The 14,796-nt window shown below is 44.6% G+C and overlaps 1 protein-coding gene across 1 annotated transcript in view; it reads left to right on the forward strand.

The window, feature by feature from the left end:
* The window catches only part of DOCK2 (dedicator of cytokinesis 2), a 385,217-nt gene that overhangs the window by 360,720 nt on the left and 9,701 nt on the right, over nt 1-14,796 (forward strand). Inside the window, exons 41-44 of the mRNA XM_059917659.1 lie at nt 115-199; nt 926-1,012; nt 7,619-7,795; nt 9,219-9,302. Of these exons, the coding sequence (XP_059773642.1) occupies nt 115-199; nt 926-1,012; nt 7,619-7,795; nt 9,219-9,302 (433 nt within the window). The remainder of the gene's footprint in view (nt 1-114; nt 200-925; nt 1,013-7,618; nt 7,796-9,218; nt 9,303-14,796) is intronic.

Here is a 14,796-nt window from a genome sequence, read left to right on the forward strand (position 1 = left end):
TGTTACAGCGAGGACTCTGCCAGACCTGGAGTTTACTGTAGTGGGCCTCCCTGGACAGTACAGGGTCAGGTCAGGTTTTGCTATCAGGAGCCTCAGCCTCTTCCTGTCTTGCAGCTTTTATAAGTCCAACTACGTGCAGAAGTTCCACTACTCCCGGCCAGTGCGCAGGGGAACCGTTGACCCCGAGAATGAGTTTGCCGTAAGTATCTCCCCTACCGTTTGGCAGCCTTGATCATTGCCCAGGGCCTCCTTTACCAAACAGAGTCTGCACCTGCCAGAATCAGAACTGGGAGGGCATCTGATCCAAAGCCAAAGGAAGGAACACTAACTTCCATTGGTACGATGACACCCATTCTCCAGGCTCTTCCGTTGGGTTTGTTTTCTCATTTCTTGAGCCTCTCCACCCTCAAGATACAACCCAGGCCTGGCGTGAGATGAACCTTTCAACCACAGGGAGTTCACAGTCCCCAGTGTCACTGTGTGTTTCCCAGCCAGGACCTCCCTGTCTTCTATTCCCAAGGGCCGAGGCTGGCACGAGGAGACAGCTCCACGTCTCTCTCAGCTCTTTCCCTTGGACTGTGATTCTTTGCACTGGAGGAGTCACTGCCCCTTTAAGAATCTGATAAACACTGTAGACCTCCCCCCAGAAAATGCAGGTGGATGCATTCAATATTGCCTAAAACTTCTGCCTGTTCAGAGACCCAGGTAAAAACTTACTGGACCTAAATCCAGGGAAAACTTAAACTTCACCTTGGGAAAGAATTCTTCAGGGTAAGGCGGGAGTGTATATCTGAGTCTTGTAATTTTTATTCTGATTCCGGGTGGATAAGAGGCCTGGGGGCCTGGCTGGGTTCCCACCAAACTCTGACGGTCAGGTGTCATGTGTGTTGCTTTCCTGCCCTTGCCACCCCTGCCCACGGGACAGTCGATGTGGATCGAGAGGACCTCCTTTGTGACCGCGTACAAGCTTCCGGGCATCCTGCGCTGGTTTGAGGTGACTCACATGTCCCAGGTGAGTCTGTGGCCTCAGGAGCCTCCTGAGACTGGAAAAAGGGAAATGCTTTTGTTCAAAGCCACTGCAGGAGTCCAGGAATTCTAGTGCATGAAGGGACCTGAGGCAGTATCCAGTTTACCTGCTTTCAAATTTTTTTTTTTAAGCATCAGATAACTTTTTTTTCCCTGCAAATGAAAGGTACCATAAAATCCGGTAATAAAGCTGATGAATGGGGAGCTTCTGTGGTTGGGTGCAGGGGGAGGAAGAGGGCCTGGAACTCAATCGACACAATCACCCTCTCATATCCTCCCCTCCCAGCAGCCCTTTGGGGACCCCTCTGCAGAATCTCACTGTGAATCCATTTTATAGTTGGATAAACTGAAGCTCAGAGAAAGGAAATTACACAGAGGCAAAGCTCTGGCTAGAATGCAAGTGTTTGAACTCCATGGTGCAGATAGCATGTATTTTGCTTCTCAACACACTTCAGGGTCTCCATGTCCTCAAACAGCTGGGGATCTTGCAGCCCTCAGAATGCAAAGGACAATGAGGCGAAATCGGAGAAGCAGGGACATATTCAGGATGTCTTATTCACTTATTCATTCAACAAATATTTAATGAGTACCTAACGCATGTCAAGCACCTAGAGATTTTGCATTGAAGCTTACATTCTAGTGGCAAAGACACACTAAAAAGCCTAAATAAATATATACTATGTCAGGTGGAGATAACCACTATGGAGAAAAATAAAAGAGAAAGGTGATGAAGGAGTGGTGGGTATTTTAAGTAGGATGGTCGTAGAAAGCCTTCCTGCTAAATGGCTTTTGATCAAAGGCCTGGAGGAAGTGAGGATGTGGTCCTTGCAGATACCGAAGAGAAGGACATTCTAGCAGAGGAAATAGCAAGTGCAAGGGCCCTGGGACAGAACAGGCTTATGTCTGAACCAGAGCAAGTGAGGGAGGAGTAGCAGTAGTCTGATAGCAGGTCATATAGGACCTTGTAGGCACCATAAGGACATGGGCTCTTCCACTGGGTGAATTGGAAGCAGAGGAGGGACATCGTCTGACTGACTTTTTCAAGTTACTGCATGATCAACATTGAGACCATCCCCCTTCAGCCCTTAAGGGCCCCCAGCAGCCAGGTGGTCCTCCAATCTCCTTTTCACAGTCATGGCGTAGACCTTAGGGAACATATAATAACAATGATGACATCAACAGACATTGCTGAGCATGTACTAAACTGTTCTTATGCGTGACCTCATTTAAACCCCTCAACAATGCTGCGAGGTAGATATTATTATTCTCCCATTTTACAGATGAGCAAACCGAGTGAGTTCGTGGGTTGCTCAAGGTTAGTAAAAGAGGTGAGGTTTGACTATAACCTCTCATACCAGGCACCTGGATGGACTCACTCTCTCCTCTTTCCTTAACATGTCCCCAGCCCACCCCGATAATTAGTGCCCTGGAGAGGAAGAAACTACTCATGCCCCTTATTCATGGGACACATCGGTGCATGATAAGCGTGGATAAGTGTCCCAGGTGCTGTGTCAAGGACTTTGTAACATTATCCTGTTTAGTCCCACAAAACCATGTGAAGTACATCATATTATGAATCCCATTTTTGAGGTGAGAAATCAGAAACTTTCTACTAAGCCGTAGTCTCTACCCATTGGCCCTGGCTGTGTGCTTTCCTCTGGTGGTGCTCAGTAAGGTGCCTCTCCTCCTTCGCTGTCCCCACGGGACTGTAGGCAAACTGAAGGAATTCCTGCCTGCACTCTCTGAACGCCCCATCCCCCGCCATGGTATCTCACCTCCTAATAGACTACATAATTTGCCTGTGTGTTTATTTTTAATATCTAGAATTTTAAATATAATAACATTATAATATGAGCTCTACTACACTGTGAGCTCCAGGAAGACAGATTTTTGTCCATTTTGTTCCCTGCCATATCTCTGAGTGCAAGGAATAGTCCTAGACACATAATTGGTGCTCAAGAATAGTTATTAAGGGACTTCCCTGATGGCGCAGTGGTTGAGAATCTGCCTGCCAATGCAGGGGACACGGGTTCGATCCCTGGTCCAGGAAGATCCCACATGCCGTGGAACAGCTAAGCCCGTGCGCCACAACTACTGAGGCTGTGCCCTAGAGCCCACGAGCCACAACTATTGAGCCCGCGTGCTGCAACTACTGAAGCCCGTGTGCCTAGAGCCCGTGCTCCGCAATGAGAGAAGCCACTGCAATGAGAAGCCCATGCACTGCAATGAAGAGTAGCCCCCACTCGCCATGGCTAGAGAAAGCCCACGCACAGCAACAAAGACCCAATGCAGCCAAAAATAAATAAGTAAATTTATATTAAAAAAATAGTTATTAAGTAAATCCATCAACCAATCGCTCAGTTAATTTGCAGAAACCCATAATATATGAAGTGCTTACCTTGTTTTTTGAACTCAGGATTCTGAAATTAGGAAAGAAATAGTCAACATTTTTGTTTCACTTCTTTTATCCTGATGCCCTCTGATAGAAGGGATTGGGAAAACCTCCAAAAAGTTGACCAGAGTGACTTTATCTCTGATAACCTCCCTCAGTTGAGTTACCAAGAATTTCAGGATGTCTCAGACACAGAAGTTTCATGGGTGCTGAGTGAATTCCTCTCCAATCATTTGTTTTTGTGATATAGAATTTATATCTTGTTTTTGGTTGTTTCTTTTATGAATTGTCTTGACTACAGTACTGTTTGTACAGAGAGGTGTTTTCTGATGGGATTCAAGTGTAGGTTCTGCTTATTGAGGGTCCTTTCCTTTTTCTTGGCCCTGAGAATATGTAATCTTTACAAGAAGTCCTGAGCTGGGGGTCAGAGACCCAAATTCAACTTGGCTATTAACAAGCTATATGATGTTGGACAAACACAGTGTTATCTCTGGCCTTAGTTTTCATCATCTGTAAAATAGACATGAAAAAACTATGGAATTTCAGAGCTGAAAGACACTCTGAAGGTCATTTAATCCAAGAGCTACAAATTCAAATACCTTCAGAGCCCAGGAAGATACTGTAAATATGTGAACTCATCACATTAAGACAACAGGGAGTGGTAGAAGCTGTGGCAAACTCCTTCCAGCTGAATTAGTTTTTTAAAAAATTAGAACTTATGTGCTGGCTAAATGACAGACCCAGGCCCAGTTTGGCCTTCACATCTCCTATGTGCAACCCCATTCCTAGTTCTTGTCTATTTAAATTATTTTGCATATGAGAAAACTGAAGCTCAAAGATGGGACTTGAACTGCCAAAGTGATCTGTGGTAGAAGTAGGTTGTAATAACAATGTCTGTCTTACGCAGTTCAGAGGTTTCCTAAGAGGATTTATGAAGGTGATAGTGAGAGACGCCTTTGAGGAATATGAAACACCACTCGATTGCAAGGGATTATCACCACTTTCCCGAGTGCCTTTCAAATTGTTTCCAAAGTACAGTTACTCCTCAGTATCTGAGGGTGTTGGTTCTAGGAGCCTCCACGGATACCAAAATCTGCAGTTGTTTAAGTCCCTTACATAAAAGGGCATAAGTACAGTGAATACAGTTGGGCCTCTGTATCAGTGGTTGGTTGAATTCGAGGTTGGTTAAATCCAAGGATGCAAAACCCAAGGGTATGGAGGGCTGACTGTATTTTCCAGGATAATTCATTTTCCCCGCACAGCAAGCTGGGCAAGGGCTATACACCTGTGCTGCCGGTAAGGAAACTGAGGCTCAGCTTAGGAAAGAGACCAGAGATTTGAGGGCTTGACCAAGTCCTAACAACCAGTGTATGGCAAGTTTGGTAGCAGAGTGTGGTCTGTATCGGGGAGAGAAGCTCGCCTTTGGAATTAGGACACTGGTGCTCTCTCCCCAGCGCTGCCCCATCTACCCTTAGGTGAAGGACTTACCTGTTGTTGGGGGAATTGAATGAGAGCACGTGTGGGACACACCCAGCATGGGCTGGCACAGAGGAGGCAGTCCACAAATGGCGCCATCTCTTTTACCGTGATCAGTGCTTTTATAACTGTTACCAGCTCCGGACCTCCAGGTCTTCCACCAAATACGTAACCCCCATCGCTCTGCTCTGAGAGTGATGTAGTCATCTACACAAACGTCCAGAGGTGAGAATCCAAAGGAGTGTTCATTCTCATTCTCCGTCCTGTTGTCTGTAACGAGGTTAAAGACATAGGGATACAAAAATAGCTTCAGAAATGAGGAAGAAAGCCAATCAACAGGACTTTCCATTTTTAATAACTCACCGTAAAGCATGAGTCTCTCAGACATACCAGGCCATTGTTGAAATCCAGGTGTGGTACTGGGCTCAGTCCAAGTGGTTGTGATAGATTTTCCTTTAGAACTCAGTCTAGACCTCAGCTTGGAGAAGCCCCTGCAGGGTTGGTCTGTGTGCTTGACAGAAACTGGACCATGGGTTGCAGCTTGTGGAACATGGGCTGCCACCTCTACCAGGCCGAGCAGCCTCCCCCCCAGCTCTGTGTGTGTGTGTGTGTGTGTGTGTGTGTGCGCGCGCGTGCACACTCACATGTGTTTGCGTGTTTGTGTGTGTGCATGTGTGATGGAAAGAGGATGACATTGTGTGTCACCGTGTCTTGTATCACAGAGAGAGAGAGAAGAGAGCCTACTCCCAGGGCCTTCTCACTGCAGAGACAGCCATTTTCAGAAATGTCCAGAAACAAGGAAGCGGGGTGAGGAGGCTAAGATTTCACAGGGATTTAAGGAAATGGTTTAAAAAGATGACCAAGAGCATGGCTGTAGAGGCTGGTTCTCCCCTTCACATATACTCAACAGTTATAATAACTAGCAGGTGCATTTTTTTTTTTAACAAAGGCATGCATATTTTTAATTCTTATTACTTATTACAGGAAGCTCATTTATTTATGCAGAGCCCTGGGCAGAGAAAATCTTTTGATGGTCTTGCCTAGGTGATGTGCAGGTTTTCTGGTTTTCCTTAAGTTAAAGATTCAGTGCTTGGAGAATCTCAGAATACAGGGATTTTCAGTTCCAATGACAAAACCTTGCACATTTCTAAGGCCTCTTGCCCAATCCTAGAAAGGATACTAAAATCCAATCAATCAATAATAAATAAATGCATTTATACATACACATAAATGGGGTAGAAGAGAGATCTTTTTTGTTTGTTTGTTTTTTTGGGAGGGGACACCATGGCTTGCCTGTTTTATTATTTTGCTTTTTTTTTTTTTCCACACACACACACACTGTATTTTACAAGAGATAAATAGACTGACACCAAGCATTGTAAATGGATGACCACAACAAAAGCAACAATGATTGCAATTACCAAACATGAAACACACTCATGCTATGTCATAATATTGACATTCAGTCCAGTAATCCTCCACTGTAACAGCTCCTTTACTTTGCAGTGAAAATTGATTTGTATATTCTTTTTAAAGAACTCTGCTATAAGTCAAGTGTCATATTATCTCAACTAATCTTTGCCATGTCCCCACGGAAGCAGGTCCTGTAGCACCACCACTGAACAGATGGCAACACTTAGGGTCCCCTCCTCCATGAAGTTTTCCCAGATTACTTCGCCCTTCCCTGCAGCCCCACCCACCCTGCCCCACCCAGGGAGCCTTCCCTTCTTAGGACAGCTGCTAGTTCCTGTCCTGACACCTACAAGAGTTAATAACAATAACTTCCAGCTACTTTTTGAAGTAGGTTTTCTTATCCTCACTTTACCAGTAAGTCAACTGAGGCTCAGAACATTTAGGAAACTTGCCCAAGGTCACACAGAAAAAATGGCTGAGATTTGCACTCATTTTTATTCGCTTAGTTTAGTTCAGGAGTCAGGAAACTATGGCCTATGAGCCAGAGCCCACCTGCGCCTAATTTTGTAAATAGTTTTATTGGAACCACCATGCTCATTGATTTACATATTGCCTGTAGCTGATTTCTTCCTACAGTAACAGAATTGAGTTGTTGCCGCAGACAACACCTGGCCCTTGCACAGAAAAAGTCTGCAGACTTCTTGCTTAGTGTTTTACTCTAGATCCCATGCTCTTGGGAACCACTGTTATGCCCGTTAGCACCTGATGGCACTCTGTTTATATCTTGCTTTCTAAGAGGTGTTGAAGAGGTGGTTAGTTTTATCTTCCCAACTAAACCGAATCTACCTTGGAGCAGTGACCCCTCATATAACAAGTCTTGGGACCTACTGTGGGCCAGGCCGGGTGATCATATCGTCTGCTGCTCTAATCCCTCCAGCTAAGTGCTCACACATAGTAGGTGCACAACCAATACCAGATGGGTTGAATTGGAGCATCTTTCACCAGGTAATAAGAAGAAAAACCCTCCCTGGAGCACATCCAGCCTCTGAAACCCCAGCGAGTGCCTGACACTTCCTGCCTTCATCTCCCCAGGGAGATCCCTCTCTTGCTAAGCACAAATTCAGCCTGTCTCTCCCCAGACAGCTGACAACCCCCAGGGCTCAGTAATTACCACAAGAGCCTGCTACAGCCCCTTGGGGAGCATTGCCTCATTTGAATTCCAACCCCAAATGAAATCAATACCAATAATTTTATCTATTTTTAAAGCGACCTGCTGAGGCCCTTTCTTATTGGTGATCTCATTTTCAACAGACCACAATTAGCCCTCTGGAGAACGCCATCGAAACCATGTCCATGGCCAACGAGAAGATCCTGATGATGATAAACCAGTACCAGAGTGATGAAAGCCTCCCCATTAACCCGCTCTCCATGCTCCTGAATGGAATCGTGGACCCTGCTGTCATGGGAGGGTTCGCCAAGTATGAGAAGGTGAGGGCTTCCCTCTCCAGGCCCTGGTGGGGACAGAGCAGTGGCAGGAGGGCCCAGAGCAGACACAGCTACATGCCACTCATCTTAACTGTGGCTGTTTGTCCCTCAAAAGGACACTTCAGCTTGTTTGGAACTCATACACCTTCCAGAGTTTCTATAGCCTCACTCTCATCTCCTTCCCACCCTCAATGCCATGCTCTGTCAGGGGTCATAGAGGTCCCTTATCCCACTGGGCACATCGAGATACCTTTGTCAAGAAAAGGCTCTGGGATGTCCACGAGCCAGACCATAAAAGTCAAGTGCCACAAATCAAAGTACATGCTACTTGTGTAAAGCCATCTCTTCTATAGATGATGGAAATGACCTCTAGAAATGGGAAGGAATGAAACACGGAATCTGAAAATACAGAAGGGATGGGAGATCAACTCTCAAGCGAGAGTTATAATCTAGATATTCAGGTCATAAGGACCCTCCAAGAAATCCCCACACATTTCAGCCACAGATTTCATTTTTGAGCCTCCTGGTGTCCGTGGTGAAAAGGGAAAAGCCATCAGTTACATGAGTCACATTTTCCACTGGGGGAAAATAATTACTCAATAAGGAGACATAACCTTTCCCAGCGCTGAAATAGAATAGAAAGTCCTTATTTGGCTTTCACCTAGGCCATACGTTAATGGGACGCTGAGGGAAAAATGGACTCTTCATTCTCATAAATCTCATGATGAACTCTTTATTATCTTTTCCATGTCATCCATTGATGTAAAACTAGGAATACGGCACAATAGTATAACTCATGGACAGTAATTCCAGTTAGCCCTTCCAGCTACCCTTGGACACCCCGTAGAGTCGTCCATTGGTAATCCTTTGTTCAGCCTTGAGGGGTGATATGTCTGTGTATGTATGTGCACACACTGAGAACAGGAGCCGAGAAGGAGCTGGGGCTGCCAGGGTCACACACGATGAGGGAGGGGAGCTGGAAAGCCCACCAGGTGAACTTCCTTACTGAGTTTTCTCGCCTGGGACGGTGCCTTGCCTGGGCAGCAGAATCCCCGGCAGGGCTTCTTCACACACAGCTGCCTCCACCCCACCTCCGACCCCAGAGGTTCTGACTCAGTACGTCCGGGTGGGGCCTGAGAATTTGCACCTCTGGCAAGTTCCCAGGTGATGCTGCTTCTGCGGGTCCAGAGACTCCTCTTCAAGAACCATTTCCCTGGGGTTTGTGACCCTTTCCCAGTGGATGCCGGTCTGAGCCCCGGGAGGAGGAAACGTCAGTCCCTACACGTCCCTGACTGTTGCCCATCCACGTAGGAATGGCCTCATTCCTGCCCCCATCAAATGGAACCCTCTCCCAGGGCCAGAGAGGTGGGTCGTGGGGTCCACAGCAAAGGAACGGGGAACCCCCAACGTCTGTCTGTCCTCCTAGGCCTTCTTCACTGAAGAGTACACCAGGGACCACCCCGAGGACCAGGACAAGCTGAGCCGCCTCAAGGACCTGATTGCGTGGCAGGTAGGGCAGAGGCGGACTGGGGATAGGCCAGCCCTGTGTCCGTCCTTTCCCCTCCCCGGCTCGCTTGCCCTCTGCTAGCCTCTGGCTGGTGTGGCCCAGTTTCACCTGCTCTCCTGCCCTTCGGCTTTTGGCCTTTCTTCTGACTCTGCCTTCACCTGAGCGGGTGCATCGTGGAAGCGGGATTTGGGGCGCTGCACCCGTGGGCTGCTGCACTGGCGCCGGGCAGGGATGCTGCGCTGAGTGTTGCCAGGACTGCCCTGTTGGGTGTTGAATTCAGGAGGTGGCTCCTCCCAGGGGGACTGAAGTGAAAGCCAGGGTCCCACGCGCCTCCCACCACCTCCCACCACACCCAGCACCCGCCAGTCAGATAATGGAAGACTTCGGCCCCTACCCCACCTCTCCTCCTCCTGAGGCTGACCCAGTTTGTTGCAGAAAATGCTCAGATGGATATCGGGTTTCGAAAAATCATCGAGGCCTCGGTTCGGTTGGTTTTCGGGCAAAGGGTCTGCACTCTGCACAAGCTGCTCATCCCTCCGGAGCCCAGCCCGGCACCGTGGGAGGACTGTCCTTCCCGCCTGCTTCATCCTGCTGTCTGCTTCTCTGTCCTCTCCTTGCATCCTTGTCCCTCTGTCCCTTCCCTCCACGATCTCCTTCTCTCTGACTCTTGCTGTGCGTGTGTCTCTGTCTTTCTCCTCTCCTTAGAAGTTCTTGGCTTCTCCCCGCCCCCTCTCTGACTTTGGCCTCTCTCTGCTGCCCCCCTCACACCTCACTCCTGGCTCTGCCTCCCTTCCTCATCTCTCTCCACTGCCCTCCCTCCCTCTCTGCTTTCTCTCTGGCTCCCTCTCCCGTGTTTCTCTCCCTCCTGCTCTCTCCTGCTCTCTGCCACTCCCTAGAGAAGAAACAATCCACAGACCCCTCGCCCAGAGGCATTCAGAGGACCAGGCTCCCGGTCTAGGCCTGCAGCAGCCCCTCCTCAAACATCTCCCTGCTTTCCACGGACCACCCAGCCCCCAGGACGCAGGGTGGGCTGTGGAGGGTGCGCTGGGGGGAGGCCGGGGAGGCGAGCAGGGCAGCAGGGGGCAGCGTCTGCAGCTGCGGGCCCTCCCTCCTCCCTTCTTGCCAGTCACAGTGCAAAGACGAGCGAGCTACTGTGGTAGGGAGTTCCTGTCACTCTAGGGGAATTAGGGAATGAGAAGCATTGGGTGCAGCCTCTTTTCTTAAAATAAGGATTCCTAATTCAGGTCCTTCTCTGCCTCTGCCAATTTATGCAGAGTGAGGCCTTAAAAATAAAACGCCAGGCGCTGCACAGATACACTCTCCTGAATGCATTTTGTGAGTCTGGAATTTTCTCTCCCTTCTTACCTTGTGCCTCCCGTGAAACCCAGACACCCCCAAGAGCCCCAGCCTTCCGAGGTCATCATGTCCTTTAATACTCAAATAATGATAGTCCCCCTCCCCATCCCCAACTTGGGAAGCAGGAAGACTCAGCTTTGGTTGGTTTCCTTCCTCAGCTGTTTCTGGGGTGCCCCAGGGAGGGCTAACATGTCACACAAATGTGTTTGGTTGTCGGGCGTCATTCTCAATCCATTTCACCGTCCTGGGCCTCTCTACTGCGCATGTCTTATCACCTGGTAATGGACTCCCTGGGCTGTATTCACTGCACCCAAAGCATGGACCAGACTGTGGCCTCACAGCACAGCTGATACCAGGCCGTGCCTTCTAAGGAAATTCTTCCAAAGTCTGGCAGTTAATAGAGTGGCACCACAAGCAAAGAAAGGAGACTTTGAAAGCATGTATTTGATGTTACAGCTTCTAAGAGCCTGCAAAGGGGATTGCCCTGGGCCGCATTCCTCCCACTCAAGAGTCCAGCATCCTAAATACTCAAAAGATGCTGCCCTGCTCAGGGTGAAGGTGACCTTTTTTACGTTACACACAGCAGATTAGCTCTTCCATTTTATTCCATTCATTCTTGCAACTTAAATATATATTGAGTCCCAACTGTGTGCCAAGCAACAGAAATAAAGCGCTGGATAAAATTGTGGGCCTGCTCCCTCCCTCCCTCCCTTCTTGGAGCTTAATTATAGATTGGATCTTGGTTTGCCAAAGCCAGATTCACTTTGGATTTTCTCAAAACACGAGACCCTTAGATTTCAAAGGGAGATGTACTTGCACCGCTAGCAACCCAACAGAAGCTAGAAGTGCAAAGTACATTATGTGTTCAAGATTTCATGGATTTCAAGAGTGATTGTTTCTTAATTTTTTCCTTTGTAAAGATTTCCTCTCTATTTATTGGCATGGAAAGATGTCTACAGTACATTCTTCTTGTAAACATTTCACAAAATATTACATACAGAAAACTGCACGTAACAAAAATATACAGCACACTGAGTTGTCACAGTGTACACTTACGTGGCCACCACCAGATGAAGAAGCGGAATTCCTCTAGCACCCAGGAGCCTCTCTTGTACCTTCTTTTAGTCATTGCCAGCCCTCCCCAAGGTTGACCCCTCTCCTGCTTTTATAGTAACCATTTACTCGCTTTTTAAAAATACTTTTTAACCACCCAAGCACTCATTTCTGAACACTATAGTTTACTTTTGCTTGTTTTTGACCTATATATAAATGGAATCACACAGTGTGCATTCTTTTGTGTCTAACTTATTTTGTTTACTGTTATGTTTTCAAATTGATTTATTTTGTTGTACATAGCAATCATTTATTCATTTTCATTGATGTATAATAGTCTAGGCAGCTGGACTGTATAACTGTGCCAAAACATATTTATTTATTTTTCAACCGATGGAGATTTGGGTTGATCTCAGTTTGAGGGTATTACAAGTCGTGCTGTTCTGAACATCTTTGTGTGTGTCTTTTTGGCACACACATGCACAATTTCTGTTGGATGTATACCTAGGTGTGGAATTGCTCGGTTATAGTATGTGAGAATATCTGGCTTTAACAGATAACTGCCAAACTTCTATCACAATAGGTTAGTTTTGTCAGTTCTTGAACGTCATAAAAATGGTATTATACAGTATGTGTTACTGTGTGTCTGGCTTCTTTTTTTCACTCTAATGCCTTTGTGATTCATCCAGGCTGTTACATGCAAGAGGAGTTTTTCTTTTTTTGTTCTAAGTGTTATCCATTGTGTGACTATACAATATACCAATAATATACTAATGTATATATCCATTCTCCTGTTGATGGTGGGTTGTTTTCAGGTTTTGGATAGTATGGAAAGAGTTGTATGAACATCCTTGTTCATGTTTTTTGATGGGCATAAGCACTCAGTGTCCTCACTATCTATCTAGTAGTGGGAGTGCTGGGTCATGCATTCATCTTTAGCCTTACTGGATACCAGGAAGCAGTTTTCCAAAGTGGCTGAGCCAATTTACACTCCCACCAAGAACTTCTGTGAGTCTAGGTTGCTCCACATTCTCGCTGACGCATGATACTGTGAGTCTTTAATTTTAGTCTTTCTGGTGGTTGTGAGGTGGTGTTTCAGTTTAATTTTAATTTGCATTTCCTTTGCGAGCAACAGTGTTCATCGCCTTTCCATGTGTTTATTGGCTAATTGAATAACCTTTCTGTGAAATGTTTGTTCACATGTTTTACTTATTGTTCATCGCCTTTCCATGTGTTTATTGGCTAATTGAATAACCTTTTTGTGAGATGTTTGTTCACATCTTTTACTTATTTTATTAACTGAATTGTCTTTTTATTAATAATTCATAGGAGTTTATATATATTCTAGATATGAGTCCTTTGTCAAATATATGTATTGCAAATATCTTCATTCAGTCTGTGGCTTGTCTGTTTACTTTCTAATGATGTATTTTTAAGAACAGAAGTTTGTAATTTTAATGAGGTCCAATTTATCAATTTTTTTAATGATTATTACTTTTGTCTTCACTTTATGAAATCTCTGGCTATCCCAAGATCATGACGATATTTCCTGTGTTTTATTGGAAAGTTTTATTGTTTTGTCCTATACTCTTAAGTACATGATCCATTTTGACTGACATGAAGTAAGGGGTAAATTATTTTTCTATATAGATTTCTAATTATTCCAGCACCATTTGTTGAAAAGACTATTACTTCTCCCAACTCTGACATAAAGTGATCATATAGGTGTCAGTCTGTTTCTGGACTTTCTACTCTATTCCATTGGTCTATTTGTCCAATGCCATACTGTTCCTAATTACTGTAGCTTTATAGTAACTCTTGAGATCTGATGGTGACAGTACTGCAATTTTTTTTTTCAAATTTGTCTTGGTCCTTCTAGTCCTTTGTATTTCCATATAAATTTTTAAATCAGCTTGCTAATTTTCACACACCCCCAAAACACATTGAGATTTTGAATAGGAATATATTAGGCATGTAGATTAATTTAGGAAGAATTTCTGTTTTAATGATAATTGATTCTTCCAGTACATGAATATGGAATCTCTCTCCCTTTCTTTAGTTCTTTAATTTCACTCAGCAAAGTATTGTAGTTTTCACTAGAAAGGTCTTTCACAAATTTTACTAGATTTGTTTTAAGGTATTTGGTATTTTTAACTATTATAAATGGTATTTTTTTAATTTCTCTTTTTGTTTGTCAATATCATCACAATTTTTTTTTTTTTTGGTATGTTTACCTTGTATCCAGCAACCTTACTAAATTCACTTAATAAGTCAAATTATTTGTACATTCTTTTGGATGTTCTACAGACAAACATATCATCTGCTAATATGAAAAGTTTTACTTCTTCTGTTCCAATCTTATACTGTTTAGTTATTTTTCTTCCCTCATTGCTCTGATGAGTATAAGAAGAGAGAGAGTACATCTTGCCCTGATGTCTCCCACATCAGGGCAAGAGTCAGTATTTCACAGAGTGGAATATTTTAAAGATGATGTCCCATTCTATGCCTAGTTTGCTACTTTATCATGAATGGGTTTTTAATTTGTCAAATGCCTTTTATGCATCTATTGAGATACTCATATTGTTTTTCTTCATTATTATGCTAATTCAGTGAATTACATTAGTTGATTTTGGACTATTAAACCAACCTTGCATGTATGACATAAATCCCACTGGGTCATAATGTATTATCATTTTTATATATTTCTGGATTCTATTTGAAAATATGCTCTTCAGGATTTTTGTGTCTATGCTCAAAAGAGATATTAACCTATAATTTTCCTTTTTTATAATATCCTTGTTCAATTCTTGTAACAAAGTTACCCTGGTCTCAAAAAGTGGGTTGAAAATTACTCCCTATTTTAAAAATTTTTAAGAGTTTGTATAAAGTTGCCATTTATTTATCCCTTAAATGTTTGCTAGAATTTGTCTGTGAAGCCATATGGGCCAGGAATGCTTTAAAGTATGTATTTAATGTAATAGTTTTCAGATTTCCTGTTTCTTTTGTCCCCTTTTTGGTAAGTTGTATTTTTCTAGCAATTTGTCCATTTTATCTAAATATTAAATTTATTGACATAAACTTTTTTATA

The sequence above is a fragment of the Balaenoptera ricei genome, chromosome 3 (genome assembly GCF_028023285.1).
Source record: "Balaenoptera ricei isolate mBalRic1 chromosome 3, mBalRic1.hap2, whole genome shotgun sequence".
Lineage (NCBI taxonomy): Eukaryota > Metazoa > Chordata > Mammalia > Artiodactyla > Balaenopteridae > Balaenoptera > Balaenoptera ricei.